Source organism: Gopherus flavomarginatus, chromosome 5 (assembly GCF_025201925.1).
Source record: "Gopherus flavomarginatus isolate rGopFla2 chromosome 5, rGopFla2.mat.asm, whole genome shotgun sequence".
In the NCBI taxonomy this organism is placed as follows: Eukaryota; Metazoa; Chordata; order Testudines; family Testudinidae; genus Gopherus; species Gopherus flavomarginatus.
Window position 1 is genome coordinate 14,090,725 of NC_066621.1, and position 23,549 is coordinate 14,114,273.

Sequence of the window (23,549 nt, forward strand, 5' to 3'; positions counted from 1 at the left end):
TAAAACAAAGTATATGCAATTCTTCATATGTGTGTTTTAAGTAGGTAAAAAGGAGAGTCAGGCCTTGTTTTGAATATATGAACCTTAGTCAGAGCCTCAGGCCACACGATAAGGCAGGGGTAGGCAACGTACGTCACGCGTGCCGAAGGCGGCACCTGAGCTGATTTTCAGTGACACTTACACTGCTTCTGAAACATTTTAAAATCCTTATTTACTTTACATACAATAGTTTAGTTATGTATTATAGACTTATAGAAAGAGACCTTCTAAAAATGTAAAATGTATTACTGGCATGCAAAACCTTAAATTAGAGTGAATAAATGAAGACTCGGCACAGCACTTCTGAAAGGTTGCCAAACCCTGCGCTAAGGCTTTCATTGCCCTGTAGCACATGGCGATTTTGTGCTCAGCAAACTAGTGTGCTGCAAATTCACACCTTGACTTCTTACATACAAACCTACTGTGTAGACAAGCCCATAAAGTATAAGGTCAGAAGAGACCAGCAGATCATCTAGTCCAGTGATTCTCAAACTTTTGTACTGGTGACCACTTTCACATAGCAAGCCTCTGAGTGCAACCCCCCTTATAAATTAAAAACACTTTTTAATATACTTAACACTATTATAAATGCTGAATGCAAAGTGGGGTCTAGGGTGGAGGCTGACAGCTCATGACCCCCCCTATGCAATAGCATCACAACCCCCTGAGGGGTCCCGACCCCCAGTTTGAGAACCACTGATCTAGTCTGCCCTTCTGCATATCACAAGCCACTAAACCGTACTCCATTATCCTTTTATTGATACCAAATGACCAGATTAAACTAAAGAACTGACAGATTCCTTTTAGAAGAATCCTCAAGCCACAACAATCACAGGAAGTCCGAGTACAGTTGTGTATGATGAAAACAGTTTTGCAAGCTGCAGACAGGATAGCAAATCAACTAGTCAGCGAGTCACAGTAGAAAAAGACACTTAAAGTTTTGTTTTCTACAGAGTCAAAGAAAACATGGGTGCTGCAGCATGCTGTTACCTTCTTGAAGAGTCGCCCAGAGTCTTCGCTGACTTGGACAAATCGAGGGATGATATTGTTTAGGTAGATGTCACTCAAGGTCGTGTGGTCCCTGCTCTCTCGCTTCACCTGGTTTAAGAGGAGATTCCAACAGTTGACTGGCGACAGGACATTCTGATCCTTCCTGCAGGGCATGCAAAATGGAAACAATGTGGGGGACAGGACTTTAGGTCAAGCAGGCTAAATCATTCACTTGAACACACATTCGATAGGTTCCACGCCAGAAGTGTAGCTACTGTAACATACCATACGTAGCTCCTGAGAATCGTGTCTTCTAAAAGGCATGTGGGAATTATGATACCCGTGACAGGGAGAGAGAGCGCGCTACTGACTGAGGGACTGTGCAAGCTTTATCCATAGACTTGTTTCTTGTCTACAGTGTAAGCAGATTTCAAATCTCCAATCATTTAGGCACCACCCACACTGGCATCAGAATAATGTTACCCACTGCACAAATGATAAACAAAGATGCTGGCAGCCAGATTCTAGTAGCATTTCCTCTGCCAAACGTAGATATAGTTTTCTTAGACACATTCAATAGGTGTGTTCCTCTTCAGTAGCCCTTACGCAGTTATAACATGCTTCTCACTCCAAAACAAATAAGTCGCCTGTCCATGATGGGCAGGTGACCTGTACAAGAACATTAGCAGCAACAATAACCTTTCAAGTGCTCAGTAAACTAGCAGAGGTCTGTCCCGAGCATGAACATAAAAAAAAAAGCCACTTAATATAATGAAGCTTCTGCACTAGTAAAATTTAAATAAAATATTGTTTTCTGGACCAATTCTATATTCAAGAAGTCTGAAGCCTCTCATAGTACTGCAACCAAGCCAAGCTGGTTGCACAGAACAGTAAATGGTTACTGCTTACCTTACCCTAATTCAAGAAAGAATTTAGCACCTCCCAGGTCATTGCCCTCACCAAGACAAATAATGTTCTGACTGAATCTTTATTTCCAGAAGCAGAGAGCAGAATGTGTTATGCCTGGTTTACAGTGATTCTGATATATAGCAGATGCTGCTTCTTTGATCATCTCCCTCTCAACCCTGACACAAGTGTTTGCTCTGTCCTACAGCCCTCTTAAATTTCTCTAACAACGAACTAGAGAAGAGATCCTATATTCTTCAAACTCAGCATGAGCAAATGTATTTCAAGCATTTCCCCGCCACCACTTTTTGTAGCTGAATCTTCATAGACTCAAGGACTGGAAGGGACCTCGAGAGGTCATCAAGTCCAGTCCCCTGCCCTCATGGCAGGACCAAATACTGTCTAGACCATCCTTAATAGACATTTATCTAACCTACTCTTAAATATCTCCAGAGATGGAGATTCCACAACTTCCCTAGGCAATCTATTCCAGTGTTTAACTACCCTGACAGTTAGGAACTTTTTCCTAATGTCCAACCTAAATCTCCCTTGCTGCAGTTTAAGCCCATTGCTTCTTGTTCTATCATTGGAGGCTAAGGTGAACAAGTTTTCTCCCTCCTCCTGATGACACCCTTTTAGATACCTGAAAACTGCTATCATGTCCTCTCTGTCTTCTCTTTTCCAAACTAAACAAACCCAATTCCTTCAGCTTTCCTTCATAGGTCATGTTCTCAAGACCTTTAATCATTCTCGTTGCTCTTCTCTGGACCCTCTCCAATTTCTCCACATCTTTCTTGAAATGCGGTGTCCAGAACTGGACACAATACTCCAGTTGAGGCCTAACCAGCGCAGAGTAAAGCAGAAGAATGACTTCTCGTGTCTTGTTTACAACACACCTGTTAATGCATCCCAGAATCATGTTTGCTTTTTTTGCAACAGTATCACACTGTTGACTCATATTAAGCTTGTGGTCTACTATGACTCCTAGATCTCTTTCTGCCATACTCCTTCCTAGACAGTCTCTTCCCATTCTGTATGTGTGAAACTGATTGTTCCTTCCTAGGTGGAGCACTTTGCATTTATCTTTATTGAACTTCATCCTGTTTACCTCAGACCATTTCTCCAATTTGTCCAGATCATTTTGAATTTTGACCCTGTCCTCCAAAGCAGTTGCAATCCCTCCCAGTTTGGTATCGTCCGCAAACTTAATAAGCGTACTTTCTATGCCAACATCTAAATCGTCGATGAAGATATTGAACAGAACCGGTCCCAAAACAGACCCCTGCGGAACCCCACTTGTTATACCTTTCCAGCAGGATTGGGAGCCATTAACAACTACTCTCTGAGTACGGTTATCCAGCCAGTTATGCACCCACCTTATAGTAGCCCCATCTAAATTGTACTTTCCTAGTTTATCTATAAGAATATCATGCGAGACCGTATCAAATGCCTTACTAAAGTCTAGGTATATCACATCCAATGCTTCTCCCTTATCCACAAGGCTCGTTATCCTATCAAAGAACGCTATCAGATTAGTTTGACATGATTTGTTCTTTACAAATCCATGCTGGCTATTCCCTATCACCTTACCACCTTCCAAGTGTTTGCAGATGATTTCTTTGATTACCTGCTCCATTATCTTCCCTGGCACAGAAGTTAAACTAACTGGTCTGTAGTTTCCTGGGTTGTTTTTATTTCCCTTTTTATAGATGGGCACTATATTTGCCCCCTTCCAGTCTTCTGGAATCTCCCCCGTCTCCCATGATTTCCCAAAGATAATAGCTAGAGGCTCAGATACCTCTTCTATTAACTCCTTCAGTATTCTAGGATGCATTTCATCAGGCCCTGGTGACTTGCAGGCATCTAACTTTTCTAAGTGATTTTTTACTTGCTCTTTCCTTATTTTCTCTTCTAAACCTACACTCTTCCCGTAAGCATTCACTATACTAGACATTCCTTCAGACTTCTCAGTGAAGACCGAAACAAAGAAGTCATTAAGCACCTCTGCCATTTCCAAGTCTCCCGTTACTGTTTCCCCCTCCTCATTGAGCAGTGGGCCTACCCTGTCCTTGGTCTTCCTCTTGCTTCTAATGTATTGATAAAAAGTCTTCTTGTTTCCCTTTATTCCCATAGCTAGTTTGAGTTCATTTTGTGCCTTTGCTTTTCTAATCTTGCCTCTGCATTCCTGTGTTATTTGCCTATATTCATCCTGTGTAATCTGACCTAGTTTCCATTTTTTATATGACACCTTTTTATTTTGTAGGTCACGCAAGATCTCGTGGTTAAGCCAAGGTGGTCTTTTGCCACATTTTCTATCTTTCCTAACCATCGGAATAACTTGCTTTTGGGCCCTTAATAGCGTCCCTTTGAAAAACTGCCAACTTTCCTCAGTTTTTCCCCTCAGTCTTAATTCCCATGGGACCTTACCTATCAGCTCTCTGAGCTTACCAAAATCTGCTTTCCTGAAATCCATTGTCTCTATTCTGCTGTACTCCCTTCTACCCTTCCTTAGAATTGCAAATTCTATGATTTCATGATCACTTTCACCCAAGCTTTCTTCTACTTTCAAATTCTCAACAAGTTCCTCCCTATTTGTTAAAATCAAGTCCAGAACAGCTTCCCCCCTAGTAAATAGTTGTCTGCAATGCAGTCCAGGAACTTATTAGATAGTCTGTGCCCCGCGGTGTTATTTTCCCAACATATATCTGGATAGTTGAAGTCCCCCATCACCACCAAATCTTGGGCTTTGGATGATTTTATTAGTTGTTTGAAAAAAGCCTCATCCACCTCTTCCACCTGATTAGGTGGCCTGTAGTAGACTCCCAGCATGACATCACCCGTGTTTTTTACCCCTTTTAGCCTAAGTTCAGCAAAGTTACACTTCTCCCTTTCTCCCTAACATGTCTAAACTTAAGGATCTACTCTAAGCCAATACAACGAAATACCAAGACCCCCAAAAAACCCTGAAACATTTTCTTAACCCATCTCTCCCCATGGTAATTTGGATGTGGTAATCAGGTTTACTTTAACACTATATTGTATGACTTTTTATTTTGGTAAATGAAACGGTTTGCAGTATAAATTCAGTATTTATACATATTTTAAAAAGATATGAACTTAATGCGCAACCAAGGCTTTATCAACAGTCAGATAACTACCCTGACTTACACACAATGAAATCAGTGTGGTTCCAAGTGGACATAAGTCACAGGAGAATGAAGTTTAAAAAAAAGTCACTTGGCTGTTTTCCTGTTCCTAAAAGGCTAACTTTATCCACTGTGCAAATACTTATGTTTAAGCAAAGAGTCAGTATGGCACCTGCCTTTAAAGATTCTGTTTTACTACATGTGTCATTTCATAAAGAATTACTTAAGGGTGGGTTGTTTGTTTGATTTATTTCAAATCAACAACCACCCACTGGGAGAGAGAAGGTACAGCCACTATATGCATTTCTGAGATACTTTTATACATACTTCCATTGCATTTAAACCTACTGCGACTAACAGAGTAACCACACCTCTACAATTTATCAGGGAGGTGCATGATCCCATCTTGGAATTTCTTTCTCCATGTTCCATGGCTGACCTCCTCGCTCCTTGTTCAATAAAGAATGAGGTTATGAAACAGACTAATTTTTAGTGCCAACAGAAGTAAATAAGGAGGACAACGTCCTTGCCTCATTGCAGAGACAATAAAAGCGACAAGTTGTATAATTTAAGTACAAGGTTTTAAGAAACATTTCAGAACGCAAGCCAAGAGCTAAGCAGTGATTTTCTACAGTACCTGAGGGATTCTGCACCACTGTTTTGGGCTGGAGGAGACTAGGCCTGTTAGCTTGGCTGGAATACTTAATTTCCCTTATATCTGTTTATCATTTGTTTACACATGTTCTTTTTTCCGATGTTGTGTAATTCTTGGAAGAGACAAAATTTAAAATGTTCTAAAAAGCCAGGCTACAGCAAGAATGTGTCAAATAGCTGTGAAATTGTCTGAAAAGCTCATCTCTACTAAAACAAATATAAAAATCCATATCAAGTTATTCTTACCAATATGTCAAAATTAAATCAACGGATCTTTAGGCAGAAAACTAGAAAGGCATTTGATAGGACTTTGTGTGTTAAAGATCACAGAAAAGTTTGGCAGAAGAGCTGATCTCACTGGTTCACTGACAGGCTGTTCTAAAAGTACAGCAGTAAGGTTTGGAATGCATTTGTCAATTTACTCTTCTTTGTGCGATCAAGCGGCACTACAGGGTCTGTTCTGACTGCGAAGAAAAGCCTTCAAATTTCACATTCCACAGTTTCTTTAACACAGTAACAGCTACACCATCCTCACCTGGGCCTTTGAACAAAATCTGAATTGGGGGTGTGGTGTGTGTGACATGTGCATCATTGAATAGGGGTTTATAATGAAGTAATGCGCTCATGTTTTAAAGCAAGAGTAAACATTCACAAAGAATGAAAATTACTACCAAATAGCACAAATTGTTGGGTATTGATTGCTGGTAATCCTCCTCAGGGTTCCTAGTGGAAATAGTCACATAAAAGGAAATGAATAGTTCTTCTGTCATCTGCCAGTAGCTATTCAGCTACTGGAAACCTCTCACTGGAAAAAGAAAAATAGCCAAATCATTGAGGAATGGTAAAAAACACATGGGAGATTGTGGTTATAGAAAAATTAACACAGCAGTTATATATCCAGGAAAATAGACAGATAGCTATATGGATATTTAGTTATCTTTTATTCAATACTCAAAGTGCATTCGCCTGCAAAAAACAGCACCAATTTTTCTGAATATAAATATTTGATAGACATACCTGGTCTGTTAAACATGTGCATATGGAGATCCCAGTAAAGTGATTTTTATTAGATCAAGATGAATTTTGGCTTTACACCAGAGATGTAAGAGTTGTCAAGCAGTAACCGAAGTAAAATTAGATCAGACTCCATTCCTCTGCAAGACTAAGATGCAGTCCCCAAAAACACCGTGCATATCCTTCATTAGATGGATAGCAAACTCCCCAAGGCAAACAGATTTCTCGCTAGTATTCCTAAGATGTGCAGAAAGGAGCCAGTCAGAGACTCCAGCCAGTGGGAGCAAAAGCAGCAACTTCTGGACATTGAGAACTTGCTACAGTTTTGATTTGGACTTTCTCTAGCATGAGCTGATGGCCTGTTTGCTCCTCTCCCCTCCCCACACCTCCCTCCAATTCTTCACTTTGGTTTCACCCCACAACTGCCCCTTTTATCCTCTCCTCCCCTGCCCAGCTGCCCTCTCCATTTAGTTTATCCACACACAGAAAACAACTCCAAACTCAACAAAAACCCTACAAACCTGGAAATAACTTGCTGCTATTGCATTTTTTACATTCCTTGTGTGTTACACCCATTCCCCTACCCTGTCTATTTAGATTGTAAGCTAGTCAAATCAGTAAAAACCTACTATTCTGTTTGTACAGTTCCTGGAATAATGGGGCTCCAATACTAGTCAGTCCTTAAAAGCACTACCGTAATAAACATGATTAATACTAAAACAAGCCTCTGTAGGCTTCCATTGTGCTACCCATAGTAGCAAGGGTTGGATCGTCAGTGCAAAGTAGATAAGTTTTAAACAGAGAAATAGTTTCAAAGCAGCTGATCTGAATGTTTGTTTCTTACCCTTAAAAACATACCAGAGGAAATGACTGAAGCTTGTGATCTGGATTGTTTCAACGTCTGGAGTATAAGGAAGGGGGCTGGAGATATTCTGGGCTAGTGATTTTCTCCTACTGCTTTGATTTTTAAAAAAAAAAAAAAAAAAATCAAGGGTGAGAGGGCAAAGATTATTTTATTTAAGAGAGACTATTAGGCTCTGTAGTTTATGTACTACACTGTACATACTGCTGACAGACAACAGCAGATAGAATTATCACAATGCAGTACTGAAGAAAGTTGCAACTGCTAGGTATTAACCTATATAAATCAAGTGCTTCCTATTGTACTGCCCCAGATAACCTGAAATCTGCATTGGTTAATGATGGTTTGTTAATAAACTGAGGAATTAATTGGTAACAGAATCTTGCCCATGAAAGGAGGATTTCTGCACCTCATATACACACACCAATAATGGACTATATTTGCATACATTGCCATCTGTCCTTCCAGGACACACAAGGAGCAGGAGTTCTGCATCCTGCCCTTTCCCATTCCAGCCCAGATAATAGCTTTCAGCATAAGTTAAAAACAATGCCATATTTTACTAAGTTAAAAAACTCTCTCTAAGGGTGGCTCAAGGTCCGGTAAAATGTACTTTCAACTTTCATGAGACAAGAGACATGATCTCTAGTCCATAACTGAATGAAAGAAAGGATCTCAAGCAGACTAATGAAAAGTTACTGTTAAAATTGCTGTAAAAGCCACATATTCCGTAAGCCAACTTGTGAAATAGGCTGCAATGACAGCTTCACACACAAACTAGAAGTCAAATTAATTTCAAGGATTTGTAAGATCACCATTAAGTGACAAAAACACTATATTGTGTCTTTCTGATAAAGATCTCAAAGCATGATTAATATCCTCCTTTAAAAGATGGGGAAGCTGAGGCTGAGAGAGAAAACTTCTCACTTAAGGTAGTGGAAGGGTCAGGAATACAACCTGCATTTTAATGACTTGCAGTTTCCCACTCTAACCACTAGACACCTTGTCTCCAATTCCTGAGGAGGATCTGTTGCTTCTTTTCCAGTTCACTTCTTCACTATTCTCACATAGGCCAGTTCAGGGCTGACAACTCTCCCTTCTCAGCCTGCACAGCTACCGCTGTGTGAAGCCTGATAGCCAACCTGCATAATCTGTGTCCTCACCCACCTCCATATCCCCAGCTTTCCAATGCATCTCCTACCATGGTGGCCACCCCACCAATTACTGAACGGTTTGGAACAAAGGGACAAATCATCAGTAGCTAGATTTTACAACTGATCTAAAAGATGGCGTTTCTAGGAACCATGAACATGGAGAACTACTGAGGCTTAGAGACAAAACTCACCTCCTGAATAACTAGCACCTGGTTGTTCCCTGAATGTCTCCTATTCATGTACTAACCCAGTCTCTCCCTGCTTAGCTTGCAAGAGCTGACAAAGTATGTAGCTGCAGACAAGAATCTATGCAGGAGGCCAGAGTGCAGCATAACAGATGTGCTTTATTTTTCAAATAAAACAAGGCACAGACTCTAGCCATCATAAGAGATTACAAAGTTAAATGGACAATTCCCAGCTGTCCAAAACTGCTGCACTGTAACACCCAAAGCTATTCTAAGAAGGTGCATAGCAGAAATACCAAGGGCCCATGAAAGTTCGGTGACTAAAACTGCTGGTGTCTAATGGCGCCAGACAGCATGTTGACACACTGCATGTGGTCACACATGAAAGGCAGTCTTGCAAGAAAAAATAATCGCCAACACCACACGATTCTAATTGGGATTGTCACTTTAAAGTCTGAGCAGTTAGTGCCACACCCTAATCTCAACCTCTGATAGCCACCACACAACACTGCTCCAACAGATTTTTTTTTGTTTAAAAAGTCCTTTCATTTCTGCCTGTGGGCTCCCTTAACCCCTTCAGTACCTTGTTAAGGTGATACCATCTTGCATTTGTACAAGTCTATTACCTCTCACTCCAAACATGATTCATTATTTGGTTGGCAGCGACAACGTGCTCAGCACTAGTAAAAAACAAAAGGTAAAGGCAATCCCTACACTGAAGGGATTACAATCAAGAGGAGACAGACAGGAAAGACAGGATGCACTGGAAAATGCAGAGGCAAGGATAAATGAAGGGGGAAGGGTTTTTAAGTGCTCCCTGATAATAAAAGCTATATATACACACAAATTATTTCAGCCACCTCTGAACTGCAGCAGTCTCTGGGGTGGAATGTGGCAGCTGTTTTCACAGCGTACAGCAAAGCTACACAACCATTCCTGAAGACAAGAAGTTAAAAATACAATTTCTAGCCATAACCATAGGCAGAATTGCAGCTATTCTTGCACACTGCAGTTCTCAGAGGGGCTGGCACATTTTATTCTGTTTTTGATTTCAGGTCACCCACGAAGGAGATGGCAGTGTAAAAGTTGGATTGACTCCCCACCAGTCCTCTAGGTTTGACAGCATTGCTTCAATGGGTGATCTGTTTGAATTAGTTTAAAATAGACATAAGCCCAAACTGCGAAGTTTGGATCTGAACTTCCCCCGAAGTTTAGAGGTGTACACATGGAGAATGCTGATTCAGCCCAGATCCAAACTCTTCCTAAAGTCAGATCCAGGGCTTGAAACAAACCTCTCTCCTTGTTTAAAGCCTGTGCTGTGACAACAGATCTACATAGCTTTTTAGGTGAGTCTTAGCTGGACTGGATCTCAGCATTTGTGGGGAGAAATGAGGGTAAGGGAGGCTGTGCACAGATTAAAAAACTTTACCAAAGTAATGGTTTCTTAAGGCATGTGGATTTTTTTGGAGAGCTGTTTTGTAAAGTCTTGCAGCTTTCACTTCTAAGTTTTTTTGTCTGTCTCCAGAGCAGAGCTAAAGACTAATCCAAGGCCTTTTAAGTTATTAAATTGCCCATCCACATCTGTCCAAGGAAATTGTGGACCAACAGACCATTTGTCCCTTCTACTGAAATCCTGAGTAAGGGACAGGGGCTGTTCAGGAAGTGAGGTGACCCGGCCCAGCCCTGGAACAGAAAACAGCCTTCTCTTAAAGGAGTTGCTAAACAAGAGGACTATGTCTGAGTGAGCAAAGTAAGGTGAGGTCAGGGAACAACCGCCCAGAGGAAAACGAATGTGGCATCAGGGAACAGCTTTGCGATCAATGTAAGCCTCTGAAAGATTTAGCATTTAAATTAACAGTGCCCTGGGATTTCACCCTGTGGGAGTACGGAAGTTCTCCAACTGCCCTTCAACTTTATTAGTAAGCAAATTTTCTGTTGGCATGATAGAAATAGGTGCTCAAAGGGGACAGTGCTGAAAAACAGCAGCGTCTTGGACTTCATACATCATAAAAAGCAAAAAAAAGAAGAAGCTAAATTTTTTTAAAACATATTTTACGTCACCTTAAAAGGATAGCCTTAAACATAGGCTTCACTAACAGATCATGTAGCCTCATGTAGACAAGATCTCGGTGTCTAAAGAGATTTGATTTCCTAAACTTTTGCACCATTGCTAATACTGGTATAAATCATTGAATCTTGGCCAACAGTAGGATTCCTAGTGCAGGCAAGGCACTGACAGCCTTTTAAATTGCTGCTAAGAACATTTCCCCCTTGAGACCGGGCTTTTTGAATGCCTCCTTGAAGGAAAAAAAAGTCTTTTCTTAAGTGGAAATTTTTCTGTCTCCAGCACCCATCATTCAGTAGAACTCTGCTCATCCAATGGTTTTCCTCTGTTAATCAACAGAAAATGACATGGAAGCCTTTGTTTTGGAACCTCCTCCATTTCCACAGTTGAACAGCATTTGCAAACAGAAGGAAAGAAATTAGAGAAAACAATAGGTCATGTGAAATCCCAAACATTCACAGCGTACCTTTAATTTAAGTTGGTATTCAGTATTAAAAGGGACTTTCATTTTCTGTGGGAATGGAGATGGAGAATAATATTTTATACCTGAGGGGCTGGCGACACAAGGACCAAGTGCTTCATGCATATTGCATGGAACTATAGAGCCTGCTGAAGACAAAACATTTCCAAGGAATGGAAGTTACTTTGGACCATGGGTCAGTGTAACTGGTTCTTGGACCAGTGCCAGAACCATAGTACTGATGGACTGAAGGATCAGTGACCATTTTAAAGTCTGATATATACAATTCAGGCTAGAAACTGTTGATCCCCGCCACTAGAATATGGGAATCAGTGTCCAGGTGTATATATAGCATGCTTATAGACCTAGTAAGTGATAGATTTTTCAAGTCACAGCATCATGATTATGATCTTACTAATTCTCCATCTCTCATCAATTCCAACATTAATGTAGCAGCTACTATCTTTTGAATCATGATATCTAGCAACTAATGCTCAACTATCTTCAGACCTTAGAACTGAGTTTACATGGTATTCAGCATTACTCCCCCTTCTGCACAGTGGCTGCTAAAAACATGGTGTCAAAGGCAGGGGTGAGAAACAAAGTAGACCAGTGGTTCTCAAACTTTTGTACTGGTGACCCCTTTCACATAGCAAGCCTCTGAGTGCAACTCCCCTTATAAATTAAAAACACTTTTAAATATATTTGACACCATTATAAATGCTGGATGCAAAGCAGGGTCTACGATGGGGGCTGACAGCTTGCGGCCCCTGATGTAACAGCATCACGACCCCCTGAGGGGTTCCAACCACCAGTTTGAGAACCCCTGAGGTACCCATTAGAATTATGACCTATCAGGGCTAGAAACTGACAAAAGCTGAATTTATACCAGGAAAATGGAGTTCCATAATTCTTCATGTGTGCAGCTCCACTGGTGGTCACAATGATAGAAAATTTAGTCTAGACAAACCTCCTGAACCATGACTGCATCATCTAATCCTACATGGGGCAAGGACAGGTGATACAGCGGTAAAATACCATCTGCACACTCCGTGTTTACACAAGTCTCCACTGGTGGAGAATGATGTGTCTTAACTTTCTAGGTGTAGACAAGATCACTGAGTAGGCCAATGCAACCAGGATGAGAAATCAAAAAGATGTTCTTTCCAATGAAAAACATTTAAAAAGGACAAAATATCACTATGATCATAATTATTACTTAAAATCCATTTTAGTTTAATGCTATTTAATAGTGTAGTCATCTAATCAAAATATTTTCCCAAATCCACCCAAAAACCTGCATTCTCCCCTTTAAAATTAGTAACCTCTGAAGATTCTGAAGACCTAAAATTATGTTTCTCTGTAAATTGCTGATTCAAGTCAGTATCTTAAGAAAGGCTTCCTGACACTGCTCATGCTCCTTGTAAACTCAAAGAATTTCGAGCATTGACATATATCCTTACTTTCCAACCCGCCTTCCAAAGAGTCCAGTTATGAACATCTGTTGTTTACAAATGCTCAGCCTGAAGGCTGCCAGACTTGTTCTGCATCCTCTACTTCAATACAGACGCTGCCAGAAAGTCATCTGAATTTCATGCTGGGATGTCCTGGCCATTCCTCTATTCAGCAGTTGACAATTGATGCTCGGCATCCTACTTCCGAAGATTATCCTGGTTCTCTAAAGCTATTTTATAATCCTGTCTTAAAATAGTTTGCAGTCTTATATTTGTTTAGTCTTTTTTTTTTTAATTTCTCCCTTTAAGAAAAATCACTGAACGTCTGCAATGCTATTTATATAGTCTTCATGGTATTAGCTACTCTGGATGAATGGGAAGATAAATCACAGAAGATCCAGAATTTTGAATGTTAGACTGAAAGGTGTGAGGTCCGAGGGTCTGAGAACTTCCACAGTGGTTGGATGAACCATTCGGTAGTTGGTAGAAGCTACGCTCTGCATTTTTGTCATGCTTATGTTGAGGAACCTTAAGACTGAAGGCCAGTCACAGCAACATCTGCTGCAATGCATGTGGAGAATGATTAGTGTTCTGGGTGCCTCAGTTTCTGAGTACCCAAATTCGGATGACTTAAAGGGGCTAAATTTTGCAAGTGCTGAGTATCCACCTTTTGAAAGTCAGGCTCCAGCAGCTTAAGAAACTGGGCTGCAAAGGAAACAGCTCTTATTTTTGTTTTGAACATTACATGATCTAAGGGAATATCTAGCAAGGGGTACTAAACAGTGCTCACCAAATAAGTACCTCTAATACAAATATTCTCGCTCTTCAGTCTTCTCTACCTGAAATTCCCCTTTAAAGAGGGAAAAAAAGTCAAAGTTGACAGCTCCAGGAGACATGGACTAGTGGTTAAAAGCAAATGAAATCTAAGTTCTCTTTCTGACTGTCATCAACTCATGCGCCACCTTGGTTAAGTCAATCTGTGTCTCTGTTTCCCAAGCTGTAAAATGGGGACAGCTACCACTCACCTTGGTAAACCATTCAGATGCTCCCCAGTGACGGTGGTTATATAATATTGCGCAAACACATACACAACCCGTTTCAATCCACCACTGTCTATTCATAGCTTATTGCCAGCAGCCAGTAGTCTAGGTTTCAAAATATCCCCTAAAAGGAAGGGAGTAGCTGCCTCAAACCCAAGCTCATGAGGTGGCCATGCCTAACAAAAACAAACCCCCACACACCACACACACAGGTCTGCACTTCACAGTGCCCACGTCTAGTGCTCTATTTTCATATGGCAGTGTGAATGGTGGCAAAATCATTTCAATTTCAAGGCTGAAACTTTGGGCCTGCTGCTCTTGACAGCATTCCATTACATGAACCCATGTACAATAACTTGGCAATTACATGGTAGCTTTTGATTATGGAAGTACATGCCAATTATAGGATAATTGCCTGACAAATTTCCTCCCTTGTTTGTTTAAAGTTGGTTAGGCCATCTAAAAATTGCCAGTGGCAATTGCAAGTGACATGGTAACCTGCCATTGAACAACATGCTATCTTGTGACATAATTACCATGTTATATGAAGGAACGTGCTATTATTGTGTATATTTAGGGTTCTGCCCTCTCAATTACAGAATTGCCACGTGGTTGTGTGTCCTGGAAAGTCATGCAATACCATGGATATTCACCAGGACAGAAGGCCTGAGAATTGGATTTGCTCAGTCTTTTAGGAAGGTTTAGGTTTGAACAGGACTTGAAACATCTGTATAAAAAAAACTTTTGGCTAAACTCCATCTTCACTGTTTAGAAGAGAATAGTGTTTGTGATAGTTAATTATGCTTTGAACTCAACCACAACTAGCAAGGCTGTAACCACAAAGCAGTCACTCAAAAGGCTGAGTCACAATAGCACTCCATTAAATATTAACTACAGGTGTATTCAGTGCTTGAAACCCGGCCTGAAAGGGGGCTTCTAGGAGGGAAGATGATAACATCTGTGTCTAATGAACAACACTCATTCAAGGTTCTGCCTCATTTAGATTTATCATTTTTCTAAATTTGTCCAACAGGACAGACTCCTCCTCCATGATATAAGGACATTTATGTCACGTTGCTATTGAGTGATGTGCAATGTAAATGGCAGTGCTGCAACAAAACATGGCCACGTGGAGATGTTCTACTCTTGATACTGGTAGCATTGCTTGCACAAAGCAAGACTATATAGACAATTAAGATGATGGCACAAATCGCCGAATTCAGTCCATTCAAAATGCTGCTGGTAAAGTTGCCTCACCTTTGCAGCTGACTGACTGATTCTCCAAGTTCAAACTCTTCAATGGATTTCCCCTTGCCTATTCCTCTGGTCATGTTTTTGCCCTCCCTTCAAGGCCCACTCCTGTTGTTGTTTCTTTTAACTCTTCCTTTGCGAGCCTGTCAGTTTTCTAGTTTCTCTCTTTGTAGTCGTCTTCTTCCATGCTGCCCTGTACATCCAGAGCAGCCTCCTCCTCCCAATGCATCAGGAATGCTTCTTCAAAACACTTCTGTGAAGCCTTTCAAAAATAATTTCTTTAAGACTTCTATATCATGTCAAACTTATTCCCTTATCTGAAAAATGGGCATCTCATCCATTTAGTCTACATCTAAGACAATAAGCTAATGGCAGGAAGTGGATCTAAAGTTTTTAAAGATCCAAACATCCTCCTCGGCCTCAAAAGAGTAACAGTTGGTAAGTGGCTAACCTAAACCCATATTCCCTCTCCCTCTGAACCATATACAAGGACTAGGAGACCATGTGCCCAGTAGTTACAGCAAAGGATTGGGCTCCAAGTCCCGGCTGCTAATCCACACAGAGCCAAATAGTCACTATGGTATGTGACCTCAGAGAAGTCATTTCAGTTCACAGTGCCTCACTCAGTCAACCTTAGGAAGAGTGTTAAAATGACACGCCCCACTGAAAACCACATGTTGCATCTGTACACAACTGGATGCAAAAACAAAACTGGTTAATTTTAAAGGGAGTTGATTTGAAGACAAAGATGCTGTGTCTGAGGAGAGACTTGAGGTTTTTTTCTAGCCATGTTATTCCCTGACCCTACCATCATCAGAATTCCTGTCTCCTTGCTTTCCTTCATATTGCACAATTCTAACTAGGACATCCCACAGCACGAGACAATGCTTTAACTACTAATTTTTTCCCCTGATTTTGCTGTGCACTGTTGAATAGTTTGAGAGTGGCTGCAGTTCAGTGGTAGGTTAAGCTATTACAGTACATCTAGGTCTAAATCATGTAGACCTCACAATAGATCAAGCTACCATGTGAGCTTTATCTATTGTGACCAAGAATGATTGCAGGATTTAGTCTCTGGTGTTCCAAGTGCTTTGGGATGCTACCCATGGATGCAGTATTCAAGACAGACCCCATCCCCTCCAGTCATCTACTAGCCTTGAGCATGGTACCTCTGTGCATTAACCAGCCAAGTGACTGAGCCTGCAGGATCAAATGTTGCTTGCTCTCTGAGGTAGTATTTTTAAGTATTGCTTGCCTTAACATCTATGAGATAGAATGACGGCCAACCAAAACTATACAAGAAACTACCCAGAACAGGTTTCAAAACATTTTTCACTGCTGTGGCCAGAAAATCATCCATATCTAGATTATCCTCACTGGAGGAGTAAAGGGGAAAAATAACCCAAAGTCTGACCAAATTTTTGCCCTGAAGACTGCCAAGTATGCACTTCAACAAACTACTATAGTGAGCACAAGTTCCAAATGGCCAGAAGGCTTCCCACTGAAAATGCTCTGCTCCAGCCTGGAAAAGTCAGCGTGAGAAAAAGAGTGACCAACAGGATTCCTACAGCCAGCCTTAACTATGGCTACAGGATGTCAAGTGAAAAGCTAAACTACTAAGCTCTGAGAACATTTAGGATTACACCTTGAATTGCAGCTGGAAGAGGGATGGGCACTCAATACAAAAACATGTGAAGATGTTATGTGCTAATAATTCATAGATTATTAGGGTTGGAAGGGACCTCAGGAGATCATCTAGTTCAACTCCCTGCTCAAAGCAGGACCAATTCCCAAATCCCTAAATGGTCCCCCTCAAGGGCTAAACTCACAACCCTGGGTTTAGCAGGCCAATGCTCAAACCACTGAGCTATCCCTCCCCTCAAATCCTGTTGGCCTATCCAACTCCGACTGGCTGCATTCTGCACTAGCTGGGGCCTTTTAATCCTTTTGTCACTAGGTGAAACTGCTCTTTATTTTTGAAGAGTTATTAGAAATACAAAATTAGGCTCTTTAAAAAAAGATCACATGCACTGAAACCACCTACTGCAATACTCTGCTTAATACCTTTGAACAACAAACAGTGCAGCATCATTTAGGACCGTGCTGGATTTTTATTAATCACTCCCACATAAAAGAGCCAATCAAAGCCTCAAACAAGAGGATAGCAGTGTACACCCTTCCAACATTAGATTGTTAATGCAAGTGCATTTCCTTTGGGAGGTTTTATACCATCATCATTTAATATAAATGTATCTTCTCAAATTTCATTGGCAAAACAAGAACAATCTAATCAGGATGTAGCAGAATTAATCACCATTCAAGACATGACTTTAGCCCATTTTTAGTGGTGTCTGCAGAAAGCACACAGCTTTCAGTTCCACAAAAGTTTTTACTGCTGCTGGAAAGGAGAGGAAAAAAAAATCTTCAAGGCACAATTATGGTCCTATAAATACATAGAAAAATTCTCTGGTAACCTCTGTTTAATAGCTCTGCTTAGAGGTCAGACTTTGTGGGTGATATAATGCAGTGTGTTTTAATGAGGATGTTTGCATTAAGTATCAGTTTGGCAGAGAACAAAAGGTGAGTTACATCAAAGCTGTATTAAAAAAAGGAAATCAAAGGGTGACTATTTAACAGCTTCCAGAAAAAGCTTTCTAGTATAAAAAGGAAAATTGCTCCCCCACCAGCAACGTGTATCCCCAAATACAGCAATTAAAAAAGCCCAGTAAAAAGATATAATGCTGTGATCCAACCCTGGCTAGAATTTAAACAAACTATTTTGGCTGGAAACAGATCCAGATGGATTCCTTCAGAAAAAAAAAAAAAGCTCATTTGTCCAAAACTGAAGTGATTCATATCCCAAGACTACTTTTGCCTGGAGTTGCCACCACAGCTGCTATCTTGATAACAAAACATGACAAGCTTTGTGTATGTTGGGATATCAGCTGCAGAAGCGCCATGCAAGAAAGCCAGGATAAGGGACTCCTTTGTTCTGATGATCTTGCCACAAGATGGTCTCCAAATTTTAAGCTGCTCTGCATTCTCTGCATTATATAAATTTGTGTGCACACTCCCACCAGCATTCCAGCACTATGCCTATTCATACTCTAGCCTAAATAATAGTTAATAAGATGAATAGACATTTTTGTCTGATGGCAGAAAGGAAAATATCAGTGGTTCGTCACATCAAACCAAGTTCTGCACATGCTGGGTAATCCCACTCAAGCATCAAACTCATCACAACACCGGGCGGGGAGGGAGACAAGCAGCCAAGGAAACATGTTCAGGGCACCAGAATGTGATATTTTAATGAAGTGATAATAGTGCAAACCCTGATCTAAAAACAAGAGCTGCACTACAGAAGCAACTAAAATAACCTGGTCACAACTGTATTGGATTGTCCTGTTTTGCATGTTGTCTTCAACTACCAACTCCCCAGGTAGGGACTCACTTGTTTGGGGCTCTTCTTCATATCATGTAACACCCTACACACCCACATGGATATATACGTGAAAAATCTTCTCTGGTTTCCTCCCACTTCATGTTATCATGGTAGCATCAAAGAAGCCAAAAGTCTTTTACAGACTGACCTGGATCATATGAAAGCTCCACTGGAGACTCATACTTTGATCTGACACACAAATCTAGCTGAAGGATTTTTAACCTGCCATCACCTTAGTATCTAGGTACCATACACAAAAATTTGGATCATCTCCTCCAACCAAAAGTAGCATTAATTCCACCTCACCATCGTTTACGCTGCTTTCTTCCCAAGGCCAGGATCAAAAAAGTGATGGCATTGCAGAAGTAAAGGTTTTCTTAGGAGTATACTAACCCCCACCCCTAGAACTGAGGAGTTTTACTTAATGGATTTTTAACTAAAGAGATATAGCAAACACAATAAATCCATACTATTAGAAAAAAAGTATTCCCTTAATAGCCAAGATAAATGACAAACACATTTAGAGAAGAGCTCTGATTCTGCCCTTCACTTTACATGTGTCAGCTCCCTCATTAAGTTATTCTCTATTTTCCACAATCCACCATTCCATTCTACCAGCAACAGTTGTGCTAATCCAGCTAATTAACACACACATAAAAGGGAAACTAATTTTTTTAAACATACACCTGGGTCACTTGGGAGAATAAGGATTTTCCCCTTTAAGTTCCTAACAGAAGGGACATGCTGCCCCCTTACGTCCCCTGCCACCCCCCAACATTCAATATTTCAGCTCTCTCCTCCCATCCCCATACCCAGCCTCCAGAAGGAACTTTGCAAAACTCTACTTGAATTGCTGGTCTTTGGTGCTCCTTGTTTTAGCCAGGAATCTCTCAGCCAACTTCTCCAAGTTCCTTGAGTAATCCATCTCGATCTCTGCCTTCTTGCGGAAGAAATCCTGCAAGTCCTGAAGTAGCTGGACCCGAAGCTCGCACTGTTGGTCAAGGCATTTCAGCTGCTCAATGAGTTGGGTGCGAATCTCTGAGCAAGGAGAGAACCGAACAAAATACCAAGTGTTAAATAGAAGCCCAACAAAGGAAAACCAAATGATAAAAGTTACTTTGTAAATCAAGGTTAAAAGAGCTCTCCCTCCCCACCAAAAGATCACCAAAAGCATTTAATTAATTGTATCCATAGTTAGAAAATGGTTACAATTACCTTTAGGTGACTATAGCCACAAGATGAAAGTAACGCCATCTGGAACCCAATACTGTACACTTACAAGCAAAGCTCTGCTGCTGATAATTTCATCAATCCTAAAGGTCAAGGACATATCTGGCATTAAGAAACTGTCATTTCCCAAAAATGTCCTCAATCTCAGCCTGGATAAGGACTGCAAAGCTGCAATCTCTCCTCTTCCCTGTGCCTCAGAAAATCACTCCACAAAGTCTCTCAATCAAGCTCCTTCGCTGACTATTCCTGAGGCAAAACCAAAGGAGCTGTGTATCTTTTGTGTATTCCCCAAAGATACTAATTTGGGATTATTCAGTTAAGTGCAGTTAATGTGCAGCCTCCATTATTAACACAGCACCACCAAACTGATAAAAACCCTGTTAGTAGGAGCCAATCAGACAGCATTTCCACTTGGACAAAGCCTCCAAAAGTAACACTTTCTTTTAAAAAAGGATCTCTCTGAAGAAGGTGTACACACATGTATGCCATCCATAAGCATGTTCAGGTACAAGCGTTCTTTAATGCTGTTTATGAAGCAATACCAGTTTGCATTTATATGGCATATTTCATTTAAGATTTCAAGGCATTTTACAAATGTGAAATCAACCCGTGAAGCTTTTGGAGATAGGCTGTTAGTCTCATTTTACTGATGGAGAAAATGACACAGAACGGCTAACGAGAAGCCCACATTCACAGAGTGAATCAGCCTGAAGCAGAGATGTCTCAGTCCCTTGCTTTAAATAAATAAATAAATAAATAAATAAATAAAAATAATCAGAACTGGCAGTTATTGAGTTACTGGGAGAATATTTAGCTTCCAACTCTAGCAATTAACACAACAAGAAAATAATAAAATATGTACTTTCATCTGACGATCTCTGGGTGCTCAAAAATTAATCAGAGCTATTATCACTCGTGATTTGCTGCTGCTTCTTCCGAAGCGTTGAAAAAAACATGTTGTCCCAGGACTGAATTTAAACTGCAATGTAAGTTAGCAAATCAAGTACTTAGCATTCAGGTCTTCTCCATGCACAGCTTTGTTTATGCCCGTGGATTGCACGGATGCAAAGTTTTATGATAATGCTCTTATTTTGGATTGTGGTTGGAAAGTACTTATTCCTAGAATGATCCATTTGAAAAATGTTAACACAAACATTGGAATAGATTAACAAGACCATTTTTAATGGCACTACAGACAGACAAATTAATAAACTTAAACATTAGAGCAACCAGCTTTGCTTGCCTCCCTGAGCACATCTGTCCTCTTGTCACTGATGGAAACATACCAGCACTGACCACTTTACCCTGCCAATGCACCACAAAGACCAGCAGGACAGCGTGAAACAGTTCCATGGAGTTCAGTGGTAACTCTCAAGCAAAGTGATCATGCACCCTTATTTGGGGGGGCGGGATAGAGGAAGAGAGGGAAAACAGTGGTAAGGGGTTCTGTTTCAGGTTGCTGGTTTTTTCCCCAAAAAAGTCAGGATATTAGTTAATTTTTTCTTCAAGTTATGTGATAACTTTGTGCTCTCAAATTTGAGTTGACCTTTGTAAAAGAGTTAAAACTGGAAGTCTTGTTTTCCTGGCAGTTTACCATCCAAGGCAATTCAGAACATACAGTTCAAGGAGCAGGTAAAGAATGTGATTCCTCCCAGTTCCTCTTCCCCCCAAAGCTCCCCTCTCCCCATAAATGCTACATGAGGGCAAACCTGGTCAACTGTAATTTTTTTCTGGTTGGAGAACTCATGCATCTTCTATCCCTCTGTCAGAGAAAACAAAATTACATGCAAATATGCAAACTTATAGTTGTGCGCATTTATTTTCCGTCAAAACACCAAGCCGCATTCATTCCTTCAGGCAGGGGAAGTGTCAATTACATCTCCTTGTCCTAGTGTGGCCTGCAACAACACACAGGATGCGGTTCACACTCTGGGGCCATGGCTACACTAGAGAGTTGCAGAGCTGGTGAGGGGGTTACAGCGCTGCAACTTAGGATGTGGCCACACTTGCAAAGCACGGCCAGCGCTGCAACTCCTTGGTTGCAGCGCTGGCTGTACACCCGGTCGAGCCTCGGGTGTAGCGATTCCAGCGCTGGTGATCCAGCGCTCAGCAAGTGTGGACCCCACCAGCACTTTTATTGGCCTCCGGGGTATAGGGAGGTATCCCAGAATTCCTGTCCACAACTAACTGGAAGAAAGGGAGAGCTCGGAGTTCAGCCAAACTGCTTATTTAAAAAACAAACACAGCTCCTGTTTGCTGAGCGAGCGGAGGCATGCAGGGGAATTACTTTGGAATGTTCACAGCTGTTTGCTTGAAGAGAGAAACAGCACGGCTCACACGGCAGAGGGGGCGGGGGAAGTCCACGTTGAGCAGATGCTTATCTGGTCTGATGGCTATTTAGGAGTACATAATTTGCATTTAGTGAATGAGAGAGGGGTGGGGGAAGGGGGTCAGAACTTTTAAAATGATTGAAGGTAGGCACTGTGTGTCTTCCAGTCCTTGGAACTTGCAAGGCAGGGAGCTGAGAACAGTGTCAACTCCAAAAATCCATTCTGTCTGTCTCCTCCACACTCCCTGTCACATTCCACCCCACCCCCCACTTTTGAAAAGCACGTTGCAGCCACTTGAATGCTGGGATAGCTGCCCACAATGCACCACTCCCAACAGCGCTGCAAATGCTGCAAATGTGGCCACACTGCAGCGCTGGCCCTACACAGCTGTACGAACACAGCTGTAACTACCAGCGCTGCAGAACTGTAAGTGTAGCCATGGCCTGGGAAAGCTACCACTGCCCCTGTTCTACAGTCAGGGATAGATTCCATTTCCATCAGGACTGCATAGAAGCCAAGCCAGGGGAGACCACAATGAACAGGCACATAGTATTCTTTTAAGTGCACACCCATGGGCTTCTTGAAAAGGGCCACTGAAACCATTCATGCTGCCAACCGTGGAGTAACCTACATAAGCAATGCTTTTAAAAACACCTTACATTTTATATCTCCTCCAAATTTGTGATACCCTGCTGCACATTCATTCCCACATGGCAGTAACATTTCAGGATTTACAGGGGTTGGAGGAAGCAAAACATTTAACATTAACACAAAATTTACAAGCAGTTATTTAATGGCTGACACTCAGTCTACACTACATTTCTTCCCCATTCGGCTTTCTCCCCATTTACAAAAGCAATAATGGATTTGCAGAGCTTTGTATGCATGATGAGCTTATTAATGTGCTATGCAAATAGACATCTTTTCCATCTGTGGCTTTGTCAGTAAGACTGATACAGGAATGAAGGTGAGCCAGCTATATATAATAGACTGAGGAACAGACTGAGCATTCCATAAGGAATGTGCAGTAATTCAGTGTTTCCTTGGGGTAATGAATCAATCAATCAGTCTCCTCGCCACTTAACCTAATACTCATTTGCAAGTCTGCCATTCTGATACAGAACATCCTGCAAAGCCAACTGCATTAGTGAATTTCTCCTCCTCCCACCCCTCTCCCCTCAAGTAAAACTGATGGTCACACACTGTCAGGTGCTGTTGCTATGTGGTAACTAAGGAAAGACTCATTGATTTCAATGAGCTTTGCCTCAAGCTCTAAACCTTTAACAAAGTAAAAAAAATCGTAGCTAGCACACACACAGGTAACAGA

At 41.2% G+C, this 23,549-nt stretch overlaps 1 protein-coding gene across 7 annotated transcripts in view; it reads right to left on the reverse strand.

Moving 5' to 3' along the window:
* Nucleotides 1–23,549, reverse strand: part of SRGAP2 (SLIT-ROBO Rho GTPase activating protein 2) — a 249,572-nt gene that overhangs the window by 98,330 nt on the left and 127,693 nt on the right. For all 7 annotated transcript variants that reach the window (XM_050954015.1, XM_050954014.1, XM_050954017.1 and 4 more), the window contains 2 exons: nt 19,508–19,700; nt 1,030–1,192 (listed from right to left, as the gene is read on the reverse strand). In XM_050954015.1, the coding sequence (XP_050809972.1) occupies nt 1,030–1,192; nt 19,508–19,700 (356 nt within the window). The remainder of the gene's footprint in view (nt 1–1,029; nt 1,193–19,507; nt 19,701–23,549) is intronic.